At 35.4% G+C, this 23,722-nt stretch overlaps 1 protein-coding gene across 3 annotated transcripts in view; it reads right to left on the reverse strand.

Moving 5' to 3' along the window:
- Positions 1 to 23,722, reverse strand: part of LOC116298083 (uncharacterized) — a 36,637-nt gene that overhangs the window by 12,787 nt on the left and 128 nt on the right. The window contains exons 2-3 of one of the 3 annotated variants that reach the window (XM_089031211.1): positions 15,587 to 15,916; positions 13,279 to 13,350 (exon numbers count right to left, since the gene is read on the reverse strand). In XM_089031211.1, the coding sequence (XP_088887337.1) occupies positions 13,279 to 13,350; positions 15,587 to 15,611 (97 nt within the window). In that variant the 5' untranslated portion in view covers positions 15,612 to 15,916. Of the gene's footprint in view, positions 1 to 3,777; positions 4,002 to 11,717; positions 11,819 to 13,278; positions 13,351 to 15,586; positions 15,917 to 23,722 lie in introns of those variants that run through there. The other 2 variants (XM_089031212.1, XM_089031210.1) reach the window with 2 other exon arrangements.

Here is a 23,722-nt window from a genome sequence, read left to right on the forward strand (position 1 = left end):
AATAAGAATGATAACTGGAATATCATCCACTAGTCGCATTGTCTAACAATCATACTCGTGGTCTAAAACGTAAAGTTCACATTTATGACGTCAGTGTGTTGGTAATTTTTAGCACCGCAAAGAATAAGGTCCTTGAATAAACGTACGGTGGAATACGTCAAAATTGTTCTAAATAAAAATATTATTCAGTTTTAGTGGTTAATATTTGATGCTAATGACTCGGTTTGCCACATCTTTTATTTGACGTACTCAGTAGGTAAAATGCGTTCAGAAATACTGGTTTTTGTTCTTACTATTCAAGAGTGTACATTAACCTGATAATTACACAAACTCGGTAAAATGAACTATAATTAGCAATAATAAGCGAAATGACTTAAAAGAAAGAGCAGATAACATAATGTAAATTGAATCTTTTTATGGACTTTCTTCCATCGTACGACAACGGCTGTGTTGCATGGAACCAATCATCTTTCTTGGCTGGCAGCCTGTTCTCTTCACGGTAATGGAAAATATGGACAAAGGTAAATGGATAACTATGGCGTATTGCGGTGTCTGCTTTCAGAGAAAGGTTCCTGTGTGGTGTTAGTAGTACATATTAGTTTTGACATCTGTTAAAAAAAATTACGTTAAAAAAGAGATTGCGTGGTGCATCTTGGATGATGATTCACACCATTTACTTCAGTGCCTCTAGATAAAACTACATCCGTCAGCCTCGGAGCTCGGAGATTTGTTAAAGAATATCGAACTGATATATATATATATATTTGCAAAAATTATGGCCGCTTCCAATATATATACCAAAAAATATAGAAAAATAACCATTTCCCCCCTTTTTTCTTCTTTTTCGCACTGACATTTATCTTTCTCATTTATGTGCAGAAAGAATATTAATCGACACTTCGTTAGTTATTCACTTCTGCTTGTAGTTTTATTTTCAGCGGCCAACCGCCTGCTTACCCTAATTAAGATCTCTAGCCCGGCAAACACGTCTCAACATCGGTTAATTAAAAGCAAACAAACGGTAATGAACATGTTAAAATAGCGGCTCGTATATTATATGATAAGCGCTTTAGGGCTAATGCAGTACTTCAGGAACTGGGCCAAGGGCGAAAATACAAGTAATTTGACCATTTCACACAAATTCGAATTATTTTTAATGAATATTGTATTAACGGCTTTATCGTAAATGGCGATGATTAAGACGAAATTGAAGGAACAGCAAGAAATGAAAGTTAATTTACAGATTTTGTCTTTGCGCCAAAGAAGTATGTCTGGGCGGCTTAAGTTTCAAAGTCCTTAGACTGCCCGACATCAAGCTTTACGGAATATTTAAACTTGTTTTAACTCGCAGCCTTAAAGATAGCGTCCGCTGCGTCTCGGATTGGTTATTGGCCTTCTTTCCTACACCAGGCTTTACGACATGTTAATTAAACTTGTTATGACTCGCTAACTTTTAAGTTAAATTTTGATTCTAATTACAGCAATTATTACCCTACATCGTAAACATAAGTATTAGAGACTTAAAGTAACAGGTAATTAGAAGATTTATCTAAAATGAAAACTGAAAGGAACTCAGTTGATTGATTTTCAATAGAAGGTTTTGAGCCACTTTTATCTGCTAAAGGCTGCAAGTTGCGAATAAATATATTTTTGTAATTACTGACAGCTGTTTTTTTAATAAATTATTAAACACTGCATGATGCATATATTTTTCTGTTAATCCTCGAGAGGTAGCGGTCTCAGTCCTTTTATATTTGAATATTAAATTGTTCGTTTTATCGGCATCATTTAACTTAATAACCTATATTTAGGATTTTTAACTCAAGGAACGATCACTTCATGATACCAATCTTACGATTAACAATCGGGACAAATTTTTTTGACTAATTTGAGCACTACCTAGAGAAAAACACTCTCAACATGTATTTCATACGCATGCAATGTACTCTGATTAACCGTTTTAGCTTGTCGATCTGTGTCCGCACCTTTCCCTTGCCAAGAGTCGACTGCTCTAAAAAATAGGGCTTAAAAAACAACAGGTAAACACTAAAAACATGGCTACGCGGAATTATGGATTTTTCGGAGTTACGGAGTGTTGAGGTGATGTCAATAATCATTAAGTAAAAGCTCGAATGTTCAAAAATTTTCTCGTTATTTTTCGCCAACATTAAGATAAGTCAGACAGAAGCTCAAAGCTCTCAGTCGTCATCATGAATACACAAAGACTATACTTTTTCATTTGTCTCACGACTGTGGCAGTTGAGAAGAATGCATGAATACTGTTCACAAAATACTGTTAGATATTTTGCTTTCGACGAAAATTAGAACAAATTATCTAAATCTCTTGACTTTTATCTTTATTTTTATTTTTTCACCATAAATTCTATACATAATTTTTTTATTATATGAATTTAGATTCCATATCAGTGTGAAAAAGCCGTGAATAAAAAACATATCAGTGAAGTGATACGATATCACTTTACAATAAAATGGAAGCTGTGAGTTTTGTTATTGTATCGACCCTAAATGTGTAATAAACAAATTACTAAATGTTAAGAGCCTAGTATCTTTTTTATTCCCTCGTTTTTCATAACATAAGCTCACGGGCTGGCTGGACTGACGATATGATATGGAAACTCGTGAAAAAAACGATCAGATCAGTTATCATGTGATAGTCTGTATATATCAACAGATGTGTAAGCAATATACATAAATGAGTGACATGGATTAGTGTTTTCAGCGGCTCCAACTTCGTTGCATAATTGTTTGATCGATGTATAATTTTGGCCAAGTAACAGTACTTGGCTTTGAATTCTTACACTAATTATTGCATATGAGCTTTGTTGTTCCTATTAGAACAAATGATGTTATGAACATTAACGGTCCAATTCATACCGCATGTTATGCATCTCGGACCAAATTAGGGTATTTAATAGCCGGAAGGGCTACTTGTGGCTGGCGATAATGATTAGACATCCAAGCAGCTTTTAACCCTAAATTGTTAGAATTGAGGTTCAATGTTACGGTTGGCTGAAATACTTAGTTATATTATCAGACTCAGCCAAATAACCAACATTTCTCATATAGAACCCTATACAATCGAAAACCAGAAGTCATCCCTACTTGACGTGCCTTTGGTTTGCCAAAAACGATCGATATGTTCTAGAATATATTCTTCCGTGAAAAAATGTGGCAGAAAGTTCTCGGTAAACGTTGGACTAATACGACATTTCGAGGAAGCTAAAGATAGTCGAAGCACATGATGAAAGATTTGTAGGAATTAAATCGATTTTAACTCAAATATATATTATATTAATGGCATGAGCACAAATTTGTAAATTATTGATTAGTATGGATGATAATAATAATATATTTGGGTGTTCTCGCTCAGACTTCTCGTGATTAAAGCTTATTTTGTATAAATATTATTGTGTGTGGTGAAGTGGACTTCTCTTTGCCTATCTTTGCGTATCGTAACTGGAAGACGTTTTGAACTTAATTCTATTCGTCCTAAAAAAGAAAGACTAGACTCACGCGATTAGAAAACATTTAAACACCAAGATAGCTAAACCATCTACTGTTCGGTTGGATATTACTTATGACTAATACTTTTCTTAGTATTGTGGAATGAAGCTAAGTATAAACAAAGGTGCTGTTAAACTTTGAGAAGCAGGAAACGTGACGTTTTTTATGATATATTGGTATTCCGGCAGTCATTGTTCGATATAAATATCTTAACGATGGGCGAATGATATAAATGAAATATAATTTCTTTACCTTGTGATGTACTGGAGTAGTAAAGAGAGGAGTAACAGCCACAATAGCCGTAAAGAACCATTAACCAAACCCCAAAGACGAAATTCCTTCTGAATTCCATGCTTCAAGACAAAAATCCTTCGGGGAATACTTCGAAGAACGCTTTCTCACATTGATGATTAATTCAACTCACTATGCGAATGATTAAAGTTGTGTTAGTCTGAGCTGAGGTCAGGAGTGAAATGGACTGTGGCCGCCTCTCACAGGTGTTATATTAAAAGAGGAACACGTCATTCAAGGAAATTAAGTCTAATACAGTTCGTTAACAATATGAATTATGCTGTTATCTAACATCACATTGACATACCCTGTAGGCGGAAACCATAAATTCAAAGTATGCACTAACTTGGTAGGAACTGCATAGGAAAGCCTTCGTGTTAAAAATAGTAATTGGATGTTTTCATCAAAGTGTCCATGTCTGCATATTAGAAACTATTAGTTCCTCTTTTATATTTTGTAATTTCTGACTTTCAATTCGATAAACAAATGGAGCTAATGAAGATCCAAATGACGCATGCATTGATTCATTCAATTAAAATCCTCTTTTATTCAATCTCAAAATTCAATTGGACCCTGGAGGTCCTTAGTATTTCAACTTTCAAACTTTGTCCACTGATCCTGAAACAACGTCTGGGATTAAATAGGTAAATCGTGTTTCTTTAAGATATTTCTTCTTCAGAAATTGCGAACTATATGCCAGGCGGGATGAACTATGTATGTACAGCTAGAGACTGATCAAGTGTGGCAATTCAATTAGGCATAGGAGACATCAACTTTCTTTAATTTATTTGCTAGTATTTCTTTGCAATTTTATTTCAAATTGAGCCATTTCCACGATAGGAAAGCTTGGTCGCCGGGATCAAGAAGGTCTGGCCCCCCGGTTCTAACAGACTCGGTTGACATTAATAAATGACATATACATTAGTGACCCATTTTATTTCAGCGAAGCTTCGGGATGACCACGATTCAATGTTTTACCTTTTGTGTTGTTACTAAACTTGAAATTTTATATTTCAACCACGAAGGACCATTTTAAGAGAGAAAGATAAAAAAAGAGCAAAGAAAAGGCTTCAACGTGAAATGACCTTGGGATCTGTTCGGGTTTAGTTCAATTTAAAAGACAACGAATTAAATGTGTTTGTTTTCTAAGTATTGAAAATATTGTTATAAATTACGTTAATAAGTTAACTAGACAAACAACTTTCCAGAAGGATTGATTTTAAAAAGCCATTAAATTCAAATGGCAAAATTACTTTCGCATGTGAAACTGAAGTTTAATGCAGCTTGAGCTGTTTTACGGTTAACGACTCGAAATGAATGGTTTTCGCGCATTTTTCCTGGCAGTTGCTCTTTTAAAATGAATTTCATATTTTTATATGGCATTATCATCAGCCGGCATACATCATTTCGTTGAGATCGTGTGAGTGCATTAGACATTCATTCATATAGGTAATAAATATGAAGGTAGCGAACATCTGGCAATTTCTATTACTTGTCTCGCCTTTTTAAACTTTGATTATTAATTTCTCTTTTTGCATAAATTAAAAGAATTTGATACTGTACTTCTTCAACCAAAGAGGTCCAACCAGTCACTAAGAATTCGAATGATTTACCTTTTTCAAGCTGCAAGTAATAATCATGCATGGCAACCAACAATGCACAAGGGCGCGCGTAGCGGAGATATTCCTTAGGTACTGTTTAATAATTAACTGGGATGGGGTTTCTAAACTTGATAGCGACCAATCAGCTCTCAGTATTTTCGCGCGCTGTCACAGTGTCAAGTGCTTCAACTTTCAATCGAGATTGTTTATCTTGTGCTTTTTCGTCTTTTTCATTGCTAAAAAAACGATAAAACTATGGCATCAAGCAGATTTGTTGATATAACTGATGAAGAGCTGAGTGAGTTATTAGAAGAGCAGGAAAATGTGAACTCAAAGAGGAAAACAGTGTATTATGTGGAGCTGTTCAAGGCGTTCGTCCAGAAAAATCATGCCGAATTGCTTCAAGATTGATTGCTTCATGGACTGAAACCATCTGTCTTAAACGAGCTTCTGTCTAAGTTTCTTTATGGAGTTAGAAAGAAAGACGGTTCTGAATACGAGCCATCGAGTTTACGAGGATTTCTTTCAAGTATTCAACGACATTTAAACAAAGAAAGCTACGGTTTGACAATTATTAACGATGCTCAATTCAAAGGAACCATGGCTTCCCTCAAAACAAGACAAAAGCGAAAGGATTTGGCATGTCTGGAAAAAACAAATTTGTTTTTAATGTACTTTATGACTTTATTTCAAAAAATTGCAAATATTTATTCATATGCTATTTTCATTTTTCTTATATTTAACTCCTACAAATTTGGCGCCAACAATATTAATAAAACTTCAAAACAAGTTCTAACGAAACCATTGTTGATTATTTATTTTTCATTTTTATTTTTTTCTACATTTATTTTATAATGTTATATAATAAACAGAACATTACATGGGCGCTTGGAAAATTGAATTTTACCTTCTCGTGTTGATAAGATATCCCACTCGTTCGCTGTGCTCACTCGTGGCATATCATTCAACACTCGAAGATAAAATTTATACCTCCGCGCGCCCATGTAATATCCTCTATATATGCAAAGTTATTCTTGCTCTTCTCGATAAATTAATCGTAACAAAATGCTGAACAAGACGAAGACCAGCGATCCCAGCAGTAGACTGGCGGCTACGAGAACACGAAAAATTTCGGAAACACAACTGAAAACTTTAATGCAAAACTGAAATATTTTGTAGACTGCCCTCAAAACACTGGAAATCGCATTCCCCCAGGGTCTCAACTTTCCCCCTTAAAAGCTCCCGCCTTCTGCGCGGCTTTAGCAGACAGGATCTCGTCTAAAAGCCACGATCAATTTCGTCCTCAATCCCTCTGATTTGGGAAAATTAAAAAAAAAGAAATCTTCAATTCTGTGTCCTTTGAAGGTGCATTATGGGACACAGCAGTGGGAAGGCATTTTTGAGTCAAAAAACGTTGAATTTAGCGATTTATAATCACAAGAATTAAAATACCAGCTATGGAGTGGATAGCATAGCTGACCAGCCTCGTTTTCATGAAACTCGGTACCAATCCCAACTCGACCAGACTACATAGCGTGTATGTTCATGGAGAAATTTTACTTGGCCCACGAAACAAATTTGTATACAAGTCTAGTGACTAACAAGCGAAAGAAAAGAAAAAACATGATTGGTGTCGATACTACTATTTATTCAGTGGCCAAGTATACCACAGAAACCTAGATAGCTTGACAAGAAATAAAGTCGTCAAAATGTGAAACAAAGTAAAGGGAAAATCTTAAAATTTAGCTGACCTTCGAAAAGTCTATTGCCGTGTGGTTAGATTTTGAAATATAGTTTGTCAACATTTTTTCCCTTGGCCGCACGGTTAAGAAAGAAAAATTTTGAGGAAAAAATCATTAAACTGGATAAATCCCAAATCTATTCACTCGGCGACTAGAGGTACTACTTTTCAGAGGTCAGCTAAAGTTTTATTACTTTGTTTCACATTTTCTTGACTACATTTTCTTGTATTAATACGGATACCACTGAAACATAGCTTAGGCTACTTGCGAACTCACTATTTAGTATTACTTACTACTTAGGCTACGATTTCCAGCCCTGTAATTTGACAGATTATAGATATGTTGTCAAATCAAATCATCCAAAAAATTAATTGAAAAGTATAATATATAATTTTTAAGCCCAAATCGTGGCTCGGATTCTGGCTCGAATCCTTGCTCGGATCCCTGCTTTGGTGTTAGTTTGTTTCTAGATTGGAGACGAGTAGAAATGATCGAATGATGCACGATATATTAAACACAATCTCGCCCGCTTAGGACATCGCGTACAATTCCGGGTCACTTCCGGTGATTCTGCTCATTTGCATACTATATAACGGATCGCCTGTCACATTTCATGCTAATTAACCTCAAGGAATTACGAAGAATAAGGAAGAATTCATACTTTCCACTCTCGATCGCAATAACTGGAAAGTGTCAAAAAAATGTAGCACTGGGAAATAAAAGTAATACAACGATAGTTTAGTGTGCTTTAATCTTAACTCTTAGCTCTTGGCCAATCCGGCGATTTTCTTTGAGTGAATACTGTGTCAAAATGGCGTCCATTTGTATGGAAAGTACAACAATGCCTTTAAGAAACGCCATAGTTAGTCTTCGTAAATACCATTCTAAAAAATGTAACAGGAAATTTGATGTACATTCACTGCCTTAAATGAATCCTGTATTTTTTACTTTCGGCTTTAAATGTGATATGCGATTTTTGAAGTATTTGTTCAGTCACTGTGGAGGCTGGTTTTGAGATGAGAAGTCCAGAATCGCTCGAGAATTGCGTCAAATTTACAATCGTTTTTACCATTCTTCGGCCGCCATATTGAGTAGCCAGGTTCCTCGTTGGCTTGGAAACAACGCTCTATGTCACCAGTTTCTATTGAAGGCGCACTTTTTTAAACCGAGCGAACCCCGTTTGGAGGTTTAGAGTCAAGGAAGCAAACCGCGCGAGGCTTGGGGCCAAAATTGTTCCCGGGAAATCTTGAAAGTTGTTGTTGGCGCGGATAGTTATAGCATATTTAATGGAGGACGTAAATGGTGAAAACGTTTATACAAGCTCAAAGACTAAGGCGATTCTGGACTTGTAAAACTATAACGCGACTATAAGACGGTCATGACCTAGTTTTTAGTGCAAAATTGGAAAAAATTGCCCATACATTTGGAATATTTGCCCTTTTCGGTCTTTTTCCTCTCTTTCCAAAGCAAAAGGTTGTTCTTAAAAGTAAAGTTATATAGCACAAGTAAAATGCGTGACAAAACATCCTAAATGACCCGTAAATCTTCTGTTCTTTCGCTAACTACCGTAGTTAGCATGTTTTCGAGGCTACGAAACCTAAGAAATCATAAGAGGCGAATGTATAGGCCAACACATAGTATAAGCTTATAAAATCAGCAAAAATACGGTTCTAAATTTTATTATAAAATAACTGTTATGAATGTCGCATTCTGATTGGTTTGGAGCGCGTGCTTTATGAGAGCACATTGCACGCGCTCGCACTTTCCGTTGCGTCATTCCTATCTATTATTGTAATTTGTATTTTATAAAAGAAATAAAAAACTTGCTTGCTGTGCTGTGTGCAGTCATAAAGCACTTGGGGGTTGGCAGAACACTCGAGAAGTGTCGAGAAGCACTCTGCTACGCGTCGTGTTTCTCCTAACACTTCTCTCGTGTTCTGCCAACGCCTGCGTGCTTTATGGCAGCACACAGCACGCGCGCGCGTTTTCTATTTCTTCAACAAATTCCTATGAATTATATACCAAAATGTTCAGTAAAGCCCGGGGTTTTCAAATCCACTTCTGTTTTTTTTTTGACAGGCTTTGCTTTATATCAAGGAGAGACGATTTTCTAGCTTGACCTCGGTTATGTCATGTATTTTCCCTTGTAAAATACATCCAATAGCGTACATTCAACTCAAAAAAGTACGGTGGTTTTTTTCAATGGAATTTAATCTAAACCATATAATACAGTCCGTGAATAGTTGAATCTTTAGCTGAATAATTAGCTGAATCCACTTCTGTTTTTTTGACAGGTTCTGTTTTATTTCAAGGAGAGACGATTTTCTAGCTTGACCTCGGTTATGTCATGCATTTTCTTTTGTAAAATACGTCCAATAGCGTACATTCAACTCAAAAAGTACGGTGTTTTTTTTCAATAGAATTCAATCTAAACCATATAATACAGTCCGTGAATAGTTGAATCCACTTCTGTTTTTTGTCTAGATTATTTTGAGAAAAGATCCAAAACCGTGTTTTTGAGACATAATTTGTATGGGCTCATATGAGGGGCGTGGGCTTGAAATCGTAGCTGACCAAATGTTAACAGATTTTTTCTGATGTACGTGATGATTTATTATAACCTCAGCTTCAACTTAGCTTAGCTTAACGACCCTATTCAGTGTACATCCTCTATTAGTTTGGAGACATCGCCAGCCGAATAATGGGAAAAATGAAAAATATCCTCATTCCCTCGGGGCATTCCGCCCACTTTGTAAGCTTTTCATTTGGTAGCTACCCTGCTGGAGGAGGTTTTTATGCCCTTCGTTTTGGTTGTATGTGGACGTCAACAACATATTGGTATATAACTATAGAAACTTCGGTCCTAGCCGAAACTTTCTAATCAAAATACAAGTAAGATAAAAAGTTCTGAAATTAAAATTATATTAAAGAAACTAGAAATGGTGAGCCACCGTGCAATACTTAACACATCTTATGACCGCGTCCTTTTTCATCATATTAAAGCTGATGGTGTCATCAATTATCTTTGATTATCCAGTCCAAAAACCAATAAGGTAATCAATTTACCGAGTGTGCTTGGTACGTTTTATGATTTTCTGAGGTTGGGGTGAATAGTGTTAAGTCATAGCCACCTTGTTGGTTGACGATTCATTCTTCATTAGCTTCTCTTGCTAGACCAACCAATATTATTTATATCTCGAGGGATTTCGAGTCACGTGGTTGCTTTCCAAGGCATAACTATATGAGAGTCATTGGTGTGATCAGTGTTAAATTATCCACACCAAACTAATAGCCAGCAGCACGAAGCATCTGTAAGTGATCCGGCTCTTAATTTGGTTTTTCTTTTAGAGTTCGTTTATAGAAATCAGTTGTTATTAGGAATTCTTCATCACAAGAATTGCTATGTGCATCAATCGATGAACAATAATGAAGAAGGATAAAAACATAAAAGTTTTCAGATGTTTTTCTCGACAGATTTAATTTGTATTCTGCTTTCATTGGTCTGCCTTTGAACTAAGAGCCACGTGGTTACTTTCCAAGGCATAACTATATGAGAGTCATTGGTGTGATCCGTGTTAAATTATCCACATCAAACTAATAGCCAGCAGCACGAAGCATCTTTTTTTAGAAAGTGATTCGGCTATTATTATTATTATTTTTTTTTTAATTATTATTATTTATTTTTTTTTAGAGTTCGTTTATAGAAATCAGTTGTTATTAGGAATTCGTCATCACAAGAATTGCTATGTGCATTAATCAATGAACAATAATGAAAAAGGTTAAAAAACATAATTCTTTTTAGATATTTTTCTCGGCAAATTTAATTTGTATTCTGCTTTCATTGGTCTGGCTTTGAAGGGCCGCGTTAAGATTCTTATCATTTTGAAGTATCAGAAAAGTATTATTTGAGTTACAAGAAAATACAAGAATAAACATGTCTAGTCTTTAGTATTCGACTATTATTGAGTGCTTAAATCTAAGTTATCGCCTACATGAGGTTTCATCAATTTAAAATTATTCCGGGAAATAGTTAAGAGTCTTCTTCCAATATTACCTGGTACCAAATAAATAATCATACTGTTGTAGCGAATGCCATGATGAAAAAAAAAGTATTCAATAAAGATGAACTTTAAAACACTTAGAAAGTAGCCTGAAAACACTGAAAGAAAACTTAATGTAAAACGTAAAACTTGTCAAAAAATGTAAATTTTTTCAACAAATAGTCCTGTGGAAAGACATTGTCAGTTAAAACCGCGCGAGCAGAAATGACTGTTCATAATCATGGGCTTCTAAACATAGAATTCCTGTATATGTTGTATGGATATATTGCGTTAACCTTATGCCTGGACATGACAAGGATGACCTTGTATTAGAGAAAAGAAATTCATTCATAAACATAAAGGGGGAAAAAACAGAAATACATAGTCTCTGCTTCCAAACGCTGAACTTCCACTCGCATACTATCGTCATCATCATTATCCTCTACGCCTGTGTGGCACGTAGGGCTGGCACCAAGGACTTCACTCATATACCATTATATACATATAAATATACTTACACATATGTGAGTAGAGAGGGCTTAGCAGTGTTAAGTATGCCATCATTCTTAGAATATTTTCATTCTCCATGTCGTTGAGTCACCTTTGCTCATTAACGCAGCTACTGTTTTCAAGTGATAAATCTTAGCTTGTACAATATCCAGTACCCCTGCTGTCGCGCGCCAGATGTGCAAGGACGCATTTCTATTGGCTGACGCTTATCGCCATTGGTGTCATATTTCATTTAGATAGTTTTAATCTCGAGGTATTGAAAATTCCATTTATCTATCGATAGAATTGAAGGTCGCTACTAATCGAGCCGGAACTTAACCAACTGGTCATCAATTCCTATCTTAATCTCACATTCCAAAAAAATATTTTATTCTATTCTCTGTCGGTACATTAAATAAGAACATTATAATCGAATGAAAAATAAGCGCTCCTTATAAATTGTTTCTTTGATAACCCTGTTAATTGATTGATATCATGTATTTTGTGGAGAATTTCCCTGTTTTTCACTTTTTAGCGTTTTCAAAATAATTTTAAAACGGCTGCAAAAATAAGGCTAACATTCCCGTGTCCTATTTATATCAACCTATTAAGTTGATTGGCAATAACATATTTTAATGACTCATTCGAATTGATAGGCTGGAACATTTAAGCGCCAAAGTTGGCGTACTTAGCACATAAATCGCACATAAACCAGCTTGCAAATGCATGTTTATACCCCTTGCTGCTCCTATTGGTACATTCACAAACACCGAGGAGATTGTTTATTTCGCTTTAGTTTCAAACATAAAAATATAATGACTCAGTAAGTTTATACGATTGTTTCAAAATCGCTCTAATTAAATAGCGTGAACACTTTTTCATTTACTGTGCCTTGGTGTGTAGTTTATCACATATATAGTCATTTAACTGGAGCTCATCGAAAGAGAGGGATATTTTACCCCCCCCCCCCCCCAATATTATATATTAATGCTTTGGTTTTCCTTGCCAAGTTAACGAGGATCAAGCCAAATTTGACATCAATCGAACCTTCCATCTAAGCCTGATAAAGGGTGCAAAAGTCGTTTCGTTCAGTCTAGGGGAAGTCTATCAACTCGCATAATGAAAATTGAAGGCGTTGTCACTAAAAAACTACCTCGAGACACCTTAAATCCAGAAAGAATAATCTTCGCGATTCCGCTGGTAGCAGGTTTTGAAATACTTATTTCTTTTCTTATGAAATACGGACAAATGTTGCAAAATTTTGAAAAAAGTCTAATATACATGGTAATGGTCATTGTATTTCTGATATTTGGTCTAAAAATATGCCGATGTCTCGTTTCCATGGCAATTATGTTTCTGCTGACATGCAAGTGCATGGTTGATGAAACACGAGACCTTTCCAAATAGAAAAAAAAGATACATTACCTATTAATATTGGCAACCTAAAAACTTTGAGTTAGATGAAATTTCGATTTGGGACAATTTTCTTTCCTCCGAATTCAATGAAGATCGGCATCAAAACGTTACCATGGTGATTTGTTCTGGTTAATAACGAATAATTGCTCTGATATGCATATAAATACAACTTACCAGGTTTCTGTGTAGCGCTCAGCTCCGCTGTCGAATCGTGAGTCCACAATATTACCAAGCACTTGAGTAACGCTTTAGGAGAGAGTATAAAAAGAAAGATTGAGAAATATATTTAGAGTGATGGGTAACATACTTCAGGTATGGATTACCCTTAGGATATTTACGTTTATTACGAGACAACGCTTTCGCATCATGATAGCTATGACTATACTACGTTTTTTTCTTCTAAAACATTGACTTTATTCTATAATGGTTACTCATCGAGCATCGTGACTCGAACTTTATTTACATTACTTCAGAATTAAAACAAAAGACGAATGATTTTTGAAGGCTTTTTATCTCATTGCAATAGATAGCAATTATTAATCAATATCAATTTCTAAGCAAAAAGGTACTGTATTTTTACAGTTTTGAAGGTATAGACTGATATCTTTAATATTACCTTTTTATCATATACTAAAATAGTTATTTCCATCAATCTAGGGGGCTAGCTTTAGAACGACAATATTAAAAATTTATAATTATTTCCTATTAGTCTTTTTTTTTCCTTCTTATGACAGCGTTTTTGCAATTAGGTGCTGAGTGTACTAGCTAATAAAAATAAAAAACGAATTGATGATGATGACTGGATGCATGATTGGCATCTACAACTATAATTTCAATTTTACAGTTTTTAGCTGTTAAAAGTGTTCACAATAAGTCTTCATTAACTTGAGAAGGATAAAATTTAGTGAAGACGATGCTGCCAACATTTGGCTAGAGAAAATTCCAAAAAAGTATAAGATACTAAGCACACAGTCAATAAGATTCTGGCTAGATAGTTGTGAGTCACATGGAGTAGCTCTATTTGTGTCTACTCAAAACCATTTTATGCATGGTACATGGAGATTGAATCATTTGGGTCACCTTTAATTCTGACGGCAGATAAAATGAACTTGAAATAACAGCAAACATCACAGTGGGCTTCAGCTACCACTGTTGTTTCTCGTCTTGAATTTATTCTAAACTACCACCCAAAAGTATAGGTTAAGAGTAACTGATTTGAACCGAAGTTTGTTGTAAAGTGTGATCGTCCAGGTGATTGTGTAGTCTTGAAGATCGTTGTTGGTTGTGATTGACGTTTGAACGACAACCTGAGCGAAACTTCCGTTACCACAAACTCACCAGGACGATCACACTTCACAACAAAATAGGTTAAAAAGCCTATGACCCTTGTTTTTTTTTTTTTACTTTTTTATATCAAAATATAAGCTATTCTAAGAAACGTGTCGAAAAAGTTTTTGATTCTGACGCTTCTTTCTATTTTTTTCTTCGAGCGGTCAAAAGTGCGAAAATAGGAAGATTCCAAAACCGAGCGACAGGGGAGACTGGGCTGGTGACGTCATAGTAGCAACACGTTCTTCTTGATTTACAAAGAAATGTATGGGATACTGAAAACTTCATTGCGTTTCTTGGGTTTTTTTAGCAGTCTTTGGACTTTTAACTGCTTTCTTGGGCTTCTATGAGGAAGTTCATTATCTAAATATTCCTTTTCCAGTTCTCATCGACACGTTTCTTAGAATAGCTTATATTTCGATATAAAAAAGTAAAAAAATGAGGCTCATAGGCACTCTAAGGGCCAAATTAAATAGTATATTGCCTCTAAGAGAAGACCGATGGGATCACGGATAAATGTATAGCTTCCGAACCTAGCGTTTACGAACACAAGCAAAGAATGAGCGAGAGAGATAGTAATAAGTGTTCCCTCTTCTCTGAATTAATCACGACTCGTTGGTCCTCAACTAATTATAAATTCAAGAGCAGAATATATCAATCGCATATTCAAATTCAATAACAAACTACAGTACATTATTAATTGATACCCTTAAAATTAAATGCTCCGCTCAGAAACATTCAAAAAATAGACTTTGAGCTCAGAGGGCTAAATCCGTTTACGCAATGTTGAAAAGAAAGTTCTAGCAGCTTTCTATTCCCACCTGACACATCATGCAAAGCTTTCAATCAGGGTTTTATAACAATATTTAAATTACAAAATATAAAATTATATTCAATATCCTAAATTGAGTGAATGATTTCAAGCATGAGTAAAAGAAGGTATTTATAAACCAAAAATTACTACAATCAGCAATTTGCTCAACCAACTGACACACATTTTGTAGCTCAATTTTTCCTTCCAAAAATAACCAAGTTTTAAACTGTAGTTGGGAATCAGAATGAAAAGAAATGCACGAAAAGTAAGAAAAACTAAACGTGGTACAATTATTTTCTCAAAGAATACATTTAGCAGTTAACACCAAAAAGAACTTACCAAAAGTTAGGATCTTCATCGCCATCTTCAAAGTACCACACCAACTCAATGCCAAATATTCCTTTAATAGCACGATTTCAAATAGATAATAGCAGTCTGATTAAGATGACTTCTCGATGCTTTTGTACTTTATACAGTCCCTCTTTTCCACCAATAAGAATACTTGTCTGATAGTCTTGTCTTTTTAATTGGAATAGTTGACCATAGCGAGGGAGGAGTGTTTGCTTAAGCCATTGATCGACTCCAAAACCTTTGACTCTCACAAGATATTATTGAATTCCACTTGTAGATTATAAAGCGTTATTTGCTAATGCCTTTGTATTTTAAGAACTGCAAAGAAAACATCGTGTCAGCTGATAAAAGGATTTTTAAGTAAGGTATATTTATTCTTTCACCGAAGCCATTTATCCTATATATACATCGGTCTCATACATCGTTTCAAGGTCTTTAATTTCTGATTTAGGATCAAGATCAGGGTAGTGTCTTGAGTCGTTCTTCCGCGTGTTACCAAGACGTGCTGCTTCAACAGAACCGGACTGTCAGACAGTGAATTGTGCTTAAAATTCAACATTCAAAGAAAGCATAAAAAGTTAGGAAATTGATGTTGCATATATTTATCGCATAAATTAAACATCAAGTCTAGGAAATACTTACAAAAAGAATAACAATAGTCAGTTTTAAAAAGAAGGATGGAAGCATGACCCAATACATGTCTGACATGAAAACGAAATATCATCATGTCAAATCTGTCTGATGTTGTCATCTTCAATAGAAGACGCAGTGTCACTCTTATGACCGATGTCTTCTTCCACCAACATCCTTGTTGAACGTGCAATATTATATTAATGTTAATGTTGTTTTCAAAGTTATATTAAAATCGTCTTATTAAAGCACGGCTGACAAATCATTAATATTTTATTAAGAGTTGACTTGTCTTCAATGCAAATACGCTGCGTGTCCGTTTATCTCAGACACATGTCTGACGCATTCCACATATTCAGCAAAAGAAGACTCTTAATTTCAAAATATATTCAAGAAGGTTTGGTTGTATTTATCAAAACATATTTATCACGTTTTTAAATGAAGTTTCCATCAGTCTAATAGCATGGCGTTTGACAATCATTCGAAAGCATGCTTGTTTATTTCTGATATGGGAACCAAAAGATATGATATTTTGAATATTCATGAAGCTGCCATTTTGTTTCTATTTTTAGAAACGAGATGGCGACTTCATGAATATTTGAAAAATGAACAAGTTTTGCATTTTTGAACTTCTCATGTGCAGTTCTTTCAAATGCGCCAGTTAGAATTTTCCATTGAGGAGTGTTTCGATTTTCCGTTAAAATTGATTACGTCATTTTCCCGCCAAAAATGTTGTAGGATTTGTCAGTTAAACTCTTCAATGTTACCAAGTTTCAAGAAATTTTAACGAAATACAATAACGTTTTGCCAAAATGAGACATTGTTCAGTCCTTCTAGCCCGTGTTTGCCCGCTACATGTTGAATTGAGGGAAAAATTTGGTTAAAAAAATTTTTTTCATGAGATACATAAAATGTTATATAAAGTTTCAAATAAAATCGGTCAAAAAAGTTTGAATTTTTTCTTTTACTTCAAGAAAGAAAGATGCTTAAATCATTGGTGTTTAACGTGATTATCTCGCTTTTAGATGCACGTTACCCCTCCCCCCTTTTCACATTCCAGTGGCTTTTTGAGCGTTTTAAAAGACTGACACAATTTTAAAATAAATAAAAATGGTTCGCAATGGTAGGCACCAATCTTAAAGAAATTATACATATTAAATTCTCTGGATTAGCTTCGGTTTTGGTAGGAACGTGATGGGTAGCTGGTTTTTAGTTCGCTCTCTTTAGAGCTTTTTTCCTGATGCAGAACTCTTATTCAAACGAGATAGACTCTGATTTGGGGTTTAGTTGAAAATAGTCTGGAATGACTTGGGACTTCAACTAAAACATAAATTGATTTTAAGCTTGTTTGGTTTGCGTTGAATATCATACTAAAATGACATGCAAAACTGCTCGTGTGTGTGTTTTTTTGCCCCATAAATATACCAGTACAAGGGCGGATCCAGCCAAAATTTTAGGGTTAGGGAAGGAGGGGGGGGGGGGGGGGGGGGGCTAATTGCTAATTGAGTTTCTTCCGTCAAGACAATGGAAAACAATATAAAAAAGCATAGTTTTTTCTGCTGAAGGGGGGGGGCTTCAGCCCTCATTTGCCCCCCCCCCCCCCCCCTGGATCCGCCCTTGCAGTAACATGCAGTATATTAGTTCACGTCTAAAGCCGTTTTTTCGCTCGTGAGTTCTCTATACTTTAATCACAAAATATTAGATAGCCACTTTAATTAGATATTTCGAAATATGCAAAGTTTTCCTTGGAGACAGTTTATATTTGCATGGGGTCAATGCTAACAAGTTTTGAGTTTTGTCATGACAGCCGCCTGGTTACCAAAAAAATCACTAGCGTATGTACGCCACTTAAACTTTGGGACATTTTATTCCCGCTTAAAAAAATGCACTAGCTGGGGCTAGACCGGCTATATTTTTGTTATAAAAATGAAAACGCAACTTGTGAAGGGTCTTGTCTCTATCTGGCTGAGGCGAGGGATGATGGGGCTTGCTCATCTCTTTTAACATTTGCATCAATTAAAAGTTCTAACCCAACAATGGCCAATTACATCTACTATTTCAAGGCGTTGCATTGTAGCTAAAAGCTTTTCTGGTTGCCAGCCACCCCATAATTCAAGATGACCTTTATCTTACGATCTTGACATAACCACAAAAAAGAAAATGTTCTAAGTCCTTCTGATCGACATCCCATTTACTTATTCCACCGAAGTTATATATTAAAAAAAAACGTCCTTTTTTCACGAGGAGCACTTCATAGCCAGTGGCTAACAAACCTGTGGCCCTCATTCCATGATCGAAGTAGATTTTTGCGGAGGGAGGAAAACCGGAGAACCCGGAAAACCCTCGAAGTACAGGAGAGAACCAACAAACAACTCTACTCATATACAACACCGAACCCGGCGGGATTCGAACTCGGGTCACATTGATGAGAGGCGAGCGCTCATACCGCTACACCACCCGTGCTTCCCTAAAATCGGTTTATTGGCAATTACGTCTGCTTTATTATTGATCTAATTATCTCACATCGCCCAAATCGGTAACAGTTATAAGTAACAGCCAATGAGGTGAAAGCGAGAATGCTGAAAGTATTATATCTTTTGAAAAAGAAAACCCACAGAACCGAACGTGGTTAGAATGAAATATTAAAATCTAGTCAATAAGAAATGAAATACAATTATAGAATAGTGAGTTGGGTGAGTTGCAAATCCGTAACTAAGCATCCCGTTATAACGTTTGTTCAGATGTACTAAAACTACCTGCTTTGAATCAAATCGGTTCATTGGCACACTGAAATAATTCACAAATATCTGAAATGCTAAGAAAACAAGCAAGAGAAGGATTGCGAGGGAATTAGACGAGTAAGACTGCGCAGATACCGAGAAACGCAAGGAATAAAGATCAGGTAAAATAAACGAATAATAAAGAGATACTGTAAATTATAAAACTTAGAGGGAGCAGGGACAAAGACGATCAGAACATCAAGTGATGCGTGGTATGCAAGCTACCATAAGAATATGAATCGAAATATATACTCTACTAAAACGGCTTACATAAAAAATATATATATTCTGATCATCCTATAACTTTAAAATGATAAAAAAAGAATATAAATAAGGTAATATACTATATGAGATATAAAACGTTGTTTAAAAATTTCACTTCAATCCATCTAGATTTTTTTTAGTGTTATATCAGTATCATCATTATAATATATCCTTATTTAAAGTTTTGATTTATTATTTTCATGCTGTGTTTACCTCCAGTCATTCCTCACAATGTATGTGTTCATATTTACATGCATGTACATTTATATCAAAACAAACTTAAATAACGCTTCAGGTTCGTGGATCCAATCTATTGTGAAAATACAAAATCTCTTTTAAATATTAATATCAGTTGATGCCCAGATGTAACCGTTTGAAGCACATAACAAACTGATTGTGGGATATTCGTATATTTATTATTGTTATTTTCAAGTGATTGATAATAAAATTACCTGCTATTGATCGAAATTTCTCATGACAAGGTTCAAGTATATTACACAGAACAACCACAGACCATGAACTAATATATAAATTTAGGCCTTGCCTAAAAGCAGATCTCCCAATAGGCACAGACAGCCCAATTTAGATGAAAGGTGAAAAAAAAAAAAAAAAATCGGGAGGGGGGAGGGGGGGGGGGATTTTGAATTATTATGTTTTTATTACGAGATGAAGATATTGTGAAAAACATGCAGTGAAAAAATCAAAATCGAAATACACTACATCGTAACACGAGTCTTTTTTTCGACTTTACTACCCTCCCACTTAGGAATTTAGTCACATATACACAATCCACCACCAGCCACCTCAGGAGCTTGTTTTGCTCTTAAAAAATGTTCTACAAAGTTTTCCATGGCCGACATTCTTACGCTTTGAATCCCTGGTTAATTAGACTTGAAAAACGAAAGATAACTACAGATAAACCTATACAATATATATCAGGTTTACTGAAATTTAGCTTTGACGCCTTTCTTTCGAATCCAAATTTTGGAAATTTCTGAACAATTTAAGGACAAATCAACACCACAAGCCAGACTTGAAAACTTATTGAAAAAAATGAACAAAGCATAATGCAAAATATAAGCTTACTTTTATTTTTTTAAGTAAGACTATTTTTGGTTATCCATATGAAGATTTTTGTGTGTTCGACACGGACAAGACTTCGACATGTACCATGACAAAGCGTTGTTTGCGCATGATTGACGCTGTCATATTCTAGACTTACAGGGTCATATGACTTATCACCCTGATCACGACGTATTTTATATAGTTACAAAACTCTCTCCACCGGACATTTTTTGATTTTCATTTGTGGCTAGTTGTTGTTTTTGATTCTTCACTGCTGAGAAAACGACTGTCATTTTGGAGTGGCTAACATACCTTATCTTGCGCTTCATCGTGAAGCTTACGGTCGAAATCTTGCACTATTTTATATTTACTCGCCAGAGAATTAAGTGTATAGTCCAAAACGAGTAAAAAACGTAGAGACCAACAGAAACCCTTGCAAAAGGCCTATGAACGAATTTGCTTATAAAATCCCTAATTCGACCGCGTAAATCAATAGTTTTCTGAGAGAGTAAATTAATTTCTTAGGACTTAAGCAGTCAGACATGTTTGTGCGAACTGATCTTGTTACGAGTTGATCGCTATATTAGACACAAGAACATCGTCTCCGCGGTAAACAACTGGGTAATTTGCTTCAAGAAACAATCAGTGATTTATAAACCCGAATAAATACAAGTAAATGATATTTCTAATGGAATTTGCAGCAAAGCTTTGTTTATTATTTTAGCGAGTAAATGAATATTTTCTGAGTGAAATACATTCACTTCTTCAGTCAGCCTAGTACACTTTCACGACAGCGAGCAAGCTTGGGCAATTTGACAAGTAGTGTGACATGCATAACACCATAAATAACATAATCAACGTAACCCGAAACCGCCTGCTACGCATGCTAAATTAATTGCAGAGCCTGCAACTCTTTTAGAAATACAGGGATAACACCTTAATAATATATTTTTAGGCACTGCCTAAAAGCGGAGCTCCCGATGCGCAAGTCACAGGAAGCCCAATTTGAATGAATGTGGAAGATAAAATTAAAATCGGGGGGAAAATCTTTAATTCTTTTATTCGAGATGAAAACCATGTACTGAAACCGAATCAACCCCCCCCCCCCCCCCCCAGGGGCTAGTTTTGTTTTTGGAAGATTCTTCGACAATGTTTTCCATGACCGACATTTTCGTGGCTACTGCCTCGAAGAGGCGAAGCCACTATGTCATCGAGTTGTGTCCGTCTGTAAGAGTGAGTGTGACTCGGCAAACGTTCGGAATTAGTCGAAAGGGTTTCGAGGCATTGTGAGTAACTTCGGAACCAATCAGCAATCATCATCAATAATAAACAATTCGACACGAAACCAATCAACGCTTGAACAACAAGATCTCGCTGTACTCCGATTATTGCCGAAGGGGATGACAACCGATGGCGGCCTTGGAACCTCGTGGTGGGAGACTCGGCGAAAGACGACTACGAAATGAGTCTTTGAAAACGCTTTCTCTGTTTTTAATTTCAAAGGCAGGCTGTGTGTTTTGTTCCAGGAATCATTCGACCTACGAACTCAAAACTAAATATATACAAGATAATCGGCCGTTTATGATACACGGGGACAATCAACATAAAGCTTTGCGTTATGCGTGTTGATTTACATTACTACTTATCTTGACCTTCAAGGGTCACGGACACTATTTATTTACTCCGTGAACTAAGCAAATATTTTATAGAAATTCGTTTAGAAATGCTATTTATTTTGTCTTCATCCAAGTCTGTAAATTAATGATTATTTATTGGAGCGAATTCTCGTTAGACCTTCGCACATTTCAACATATAATCTGAGCATTGCTTCGGTTATTTGTAATCTTGTATGTGTGGCGATCAATCCGGCATTTTATTCAGAACGGCTTATTTAAATGACAAAACTGGCCGAACTTCCTTCAAAACTCCATTGGAATTGGTCTTACTTTAAATTTTTATATTCTTTATCTCAAATAATTCCGACTTCTACTCTGATCACAGTGATATCATACAAATCATACAATGTGTCAACGCATGCGGTAACTGATGAGACCAATATCTACTGAACAAAACATCTCAGTAGCGTAGCGAGGGAGGAAGGGGGGGGGGGGGGGGGGGAAGGGGGGGCACGTGCCCCCCCAAATTTTTAAACAACTTTTTCGAAAAAAACAAAAAAAACAAAATCAAAACATATTAAACCAAAACAAAAGAGGAAAATAGATTATTGCAACCTATATATAGCTAGGAAAGTGCGCTGTATAAATCAGTTTATACCAATACGAATTTGTTTCTTTTTTGTTTGCGCGTTTATTCGTTTATTTGTTTTATGGGGGGAGGAGTTATTTTGGGGGGGGGGGGGGGGGGATCAGTGCCCCGCCAGCTCCTAGGTCCTCGCTACGCCCCTGAAACATCTATTGCATTTCGATAATGGCAGTAACCACATGCGTTTTATAAGCGCTATTTTTTAAGCTTTGAATTCCTGGTTAACTTTGATTATAAAACGAAAGATAACTACTGATAATCCAATACAATATCAGGGTTAGTGAAATTTACCTTGGATGTCTTTCATTGAAATCAAAATTTTGGAGGTTTCCGAACTTTTTATGGACAAATCAAGACTAAACAGACTTGGAAACTGGTTAAAAAAGGTGAGCAAAATATATAAGCTTACTTTACTTCATTTACACATAACAATGTTTGGTCAGTTATCCACATGAAAAGCTTTATGTTTTTACAAGAACCGTATTTTCATTCATAAAAGCCTTAACTATTTTGATTCGAGAAGCTTGAAAACATAAGCTTACTAGATTTTGAAATTCAATTTTACCAGTCTTCATCCGTTTTCATGTGTGAGAAAGATAGGGAAATCACGAACAACAAAAGTTTTCGAAAAACGAAGTTTACATTCATTTAAACTTGACAAGAACAACTAAGACAAAATAGAAAATAATGCAAAATGCAATGCAAAATACAAAATAACAATTTTTTTGTCAGTAAATTAGCATTTGTAAATGTTTTTGAATATTTTTTTGCTTTTGAAAGTGAAAAACAAGGTACCGCTCTTTATACAATAACATACCTCTCAACAACACAAATTTAAGCTCATTTTTACAATCATGTACTAGGCCGAAAAGCTCAATAAACAGTTGAATATTTGATGTAATTTTATATGTCATTCAATATTTAAATAAATTATCTGTAGAAAGATATAAAATTATTAAATGAAAGTCAATATGAAAGTACTCTTACCATAATAACAGGTACACTTTTTTCGCACGTTTGACATTCTAGTTCATTGGTCGCTTTTTGGTAATTGTAGCTATGTTATATACAAATAAAACAAAACAGAAAATACCCTAACCTCGTTCCCAAGCACTACAACTTA

The sequence above is a fragment of the Actinia tenebrosa genome, unplaced genomic scaffold (assembly GCF_029948245.1).
Source record: "Actinia tenebrosa isolate PJP-AT-01 unplaced genomic scaffold, QUT_ActTen_1.0 PGA_scaffold16__25_contigs__length_10494907, whole genome shotgun sequence".
NCBI lineage: Eukaryota > Metazoa > Cnidaria > Anthozoa > Actiniaria > Actiniidae > Actinia > Actinia tenebrosa.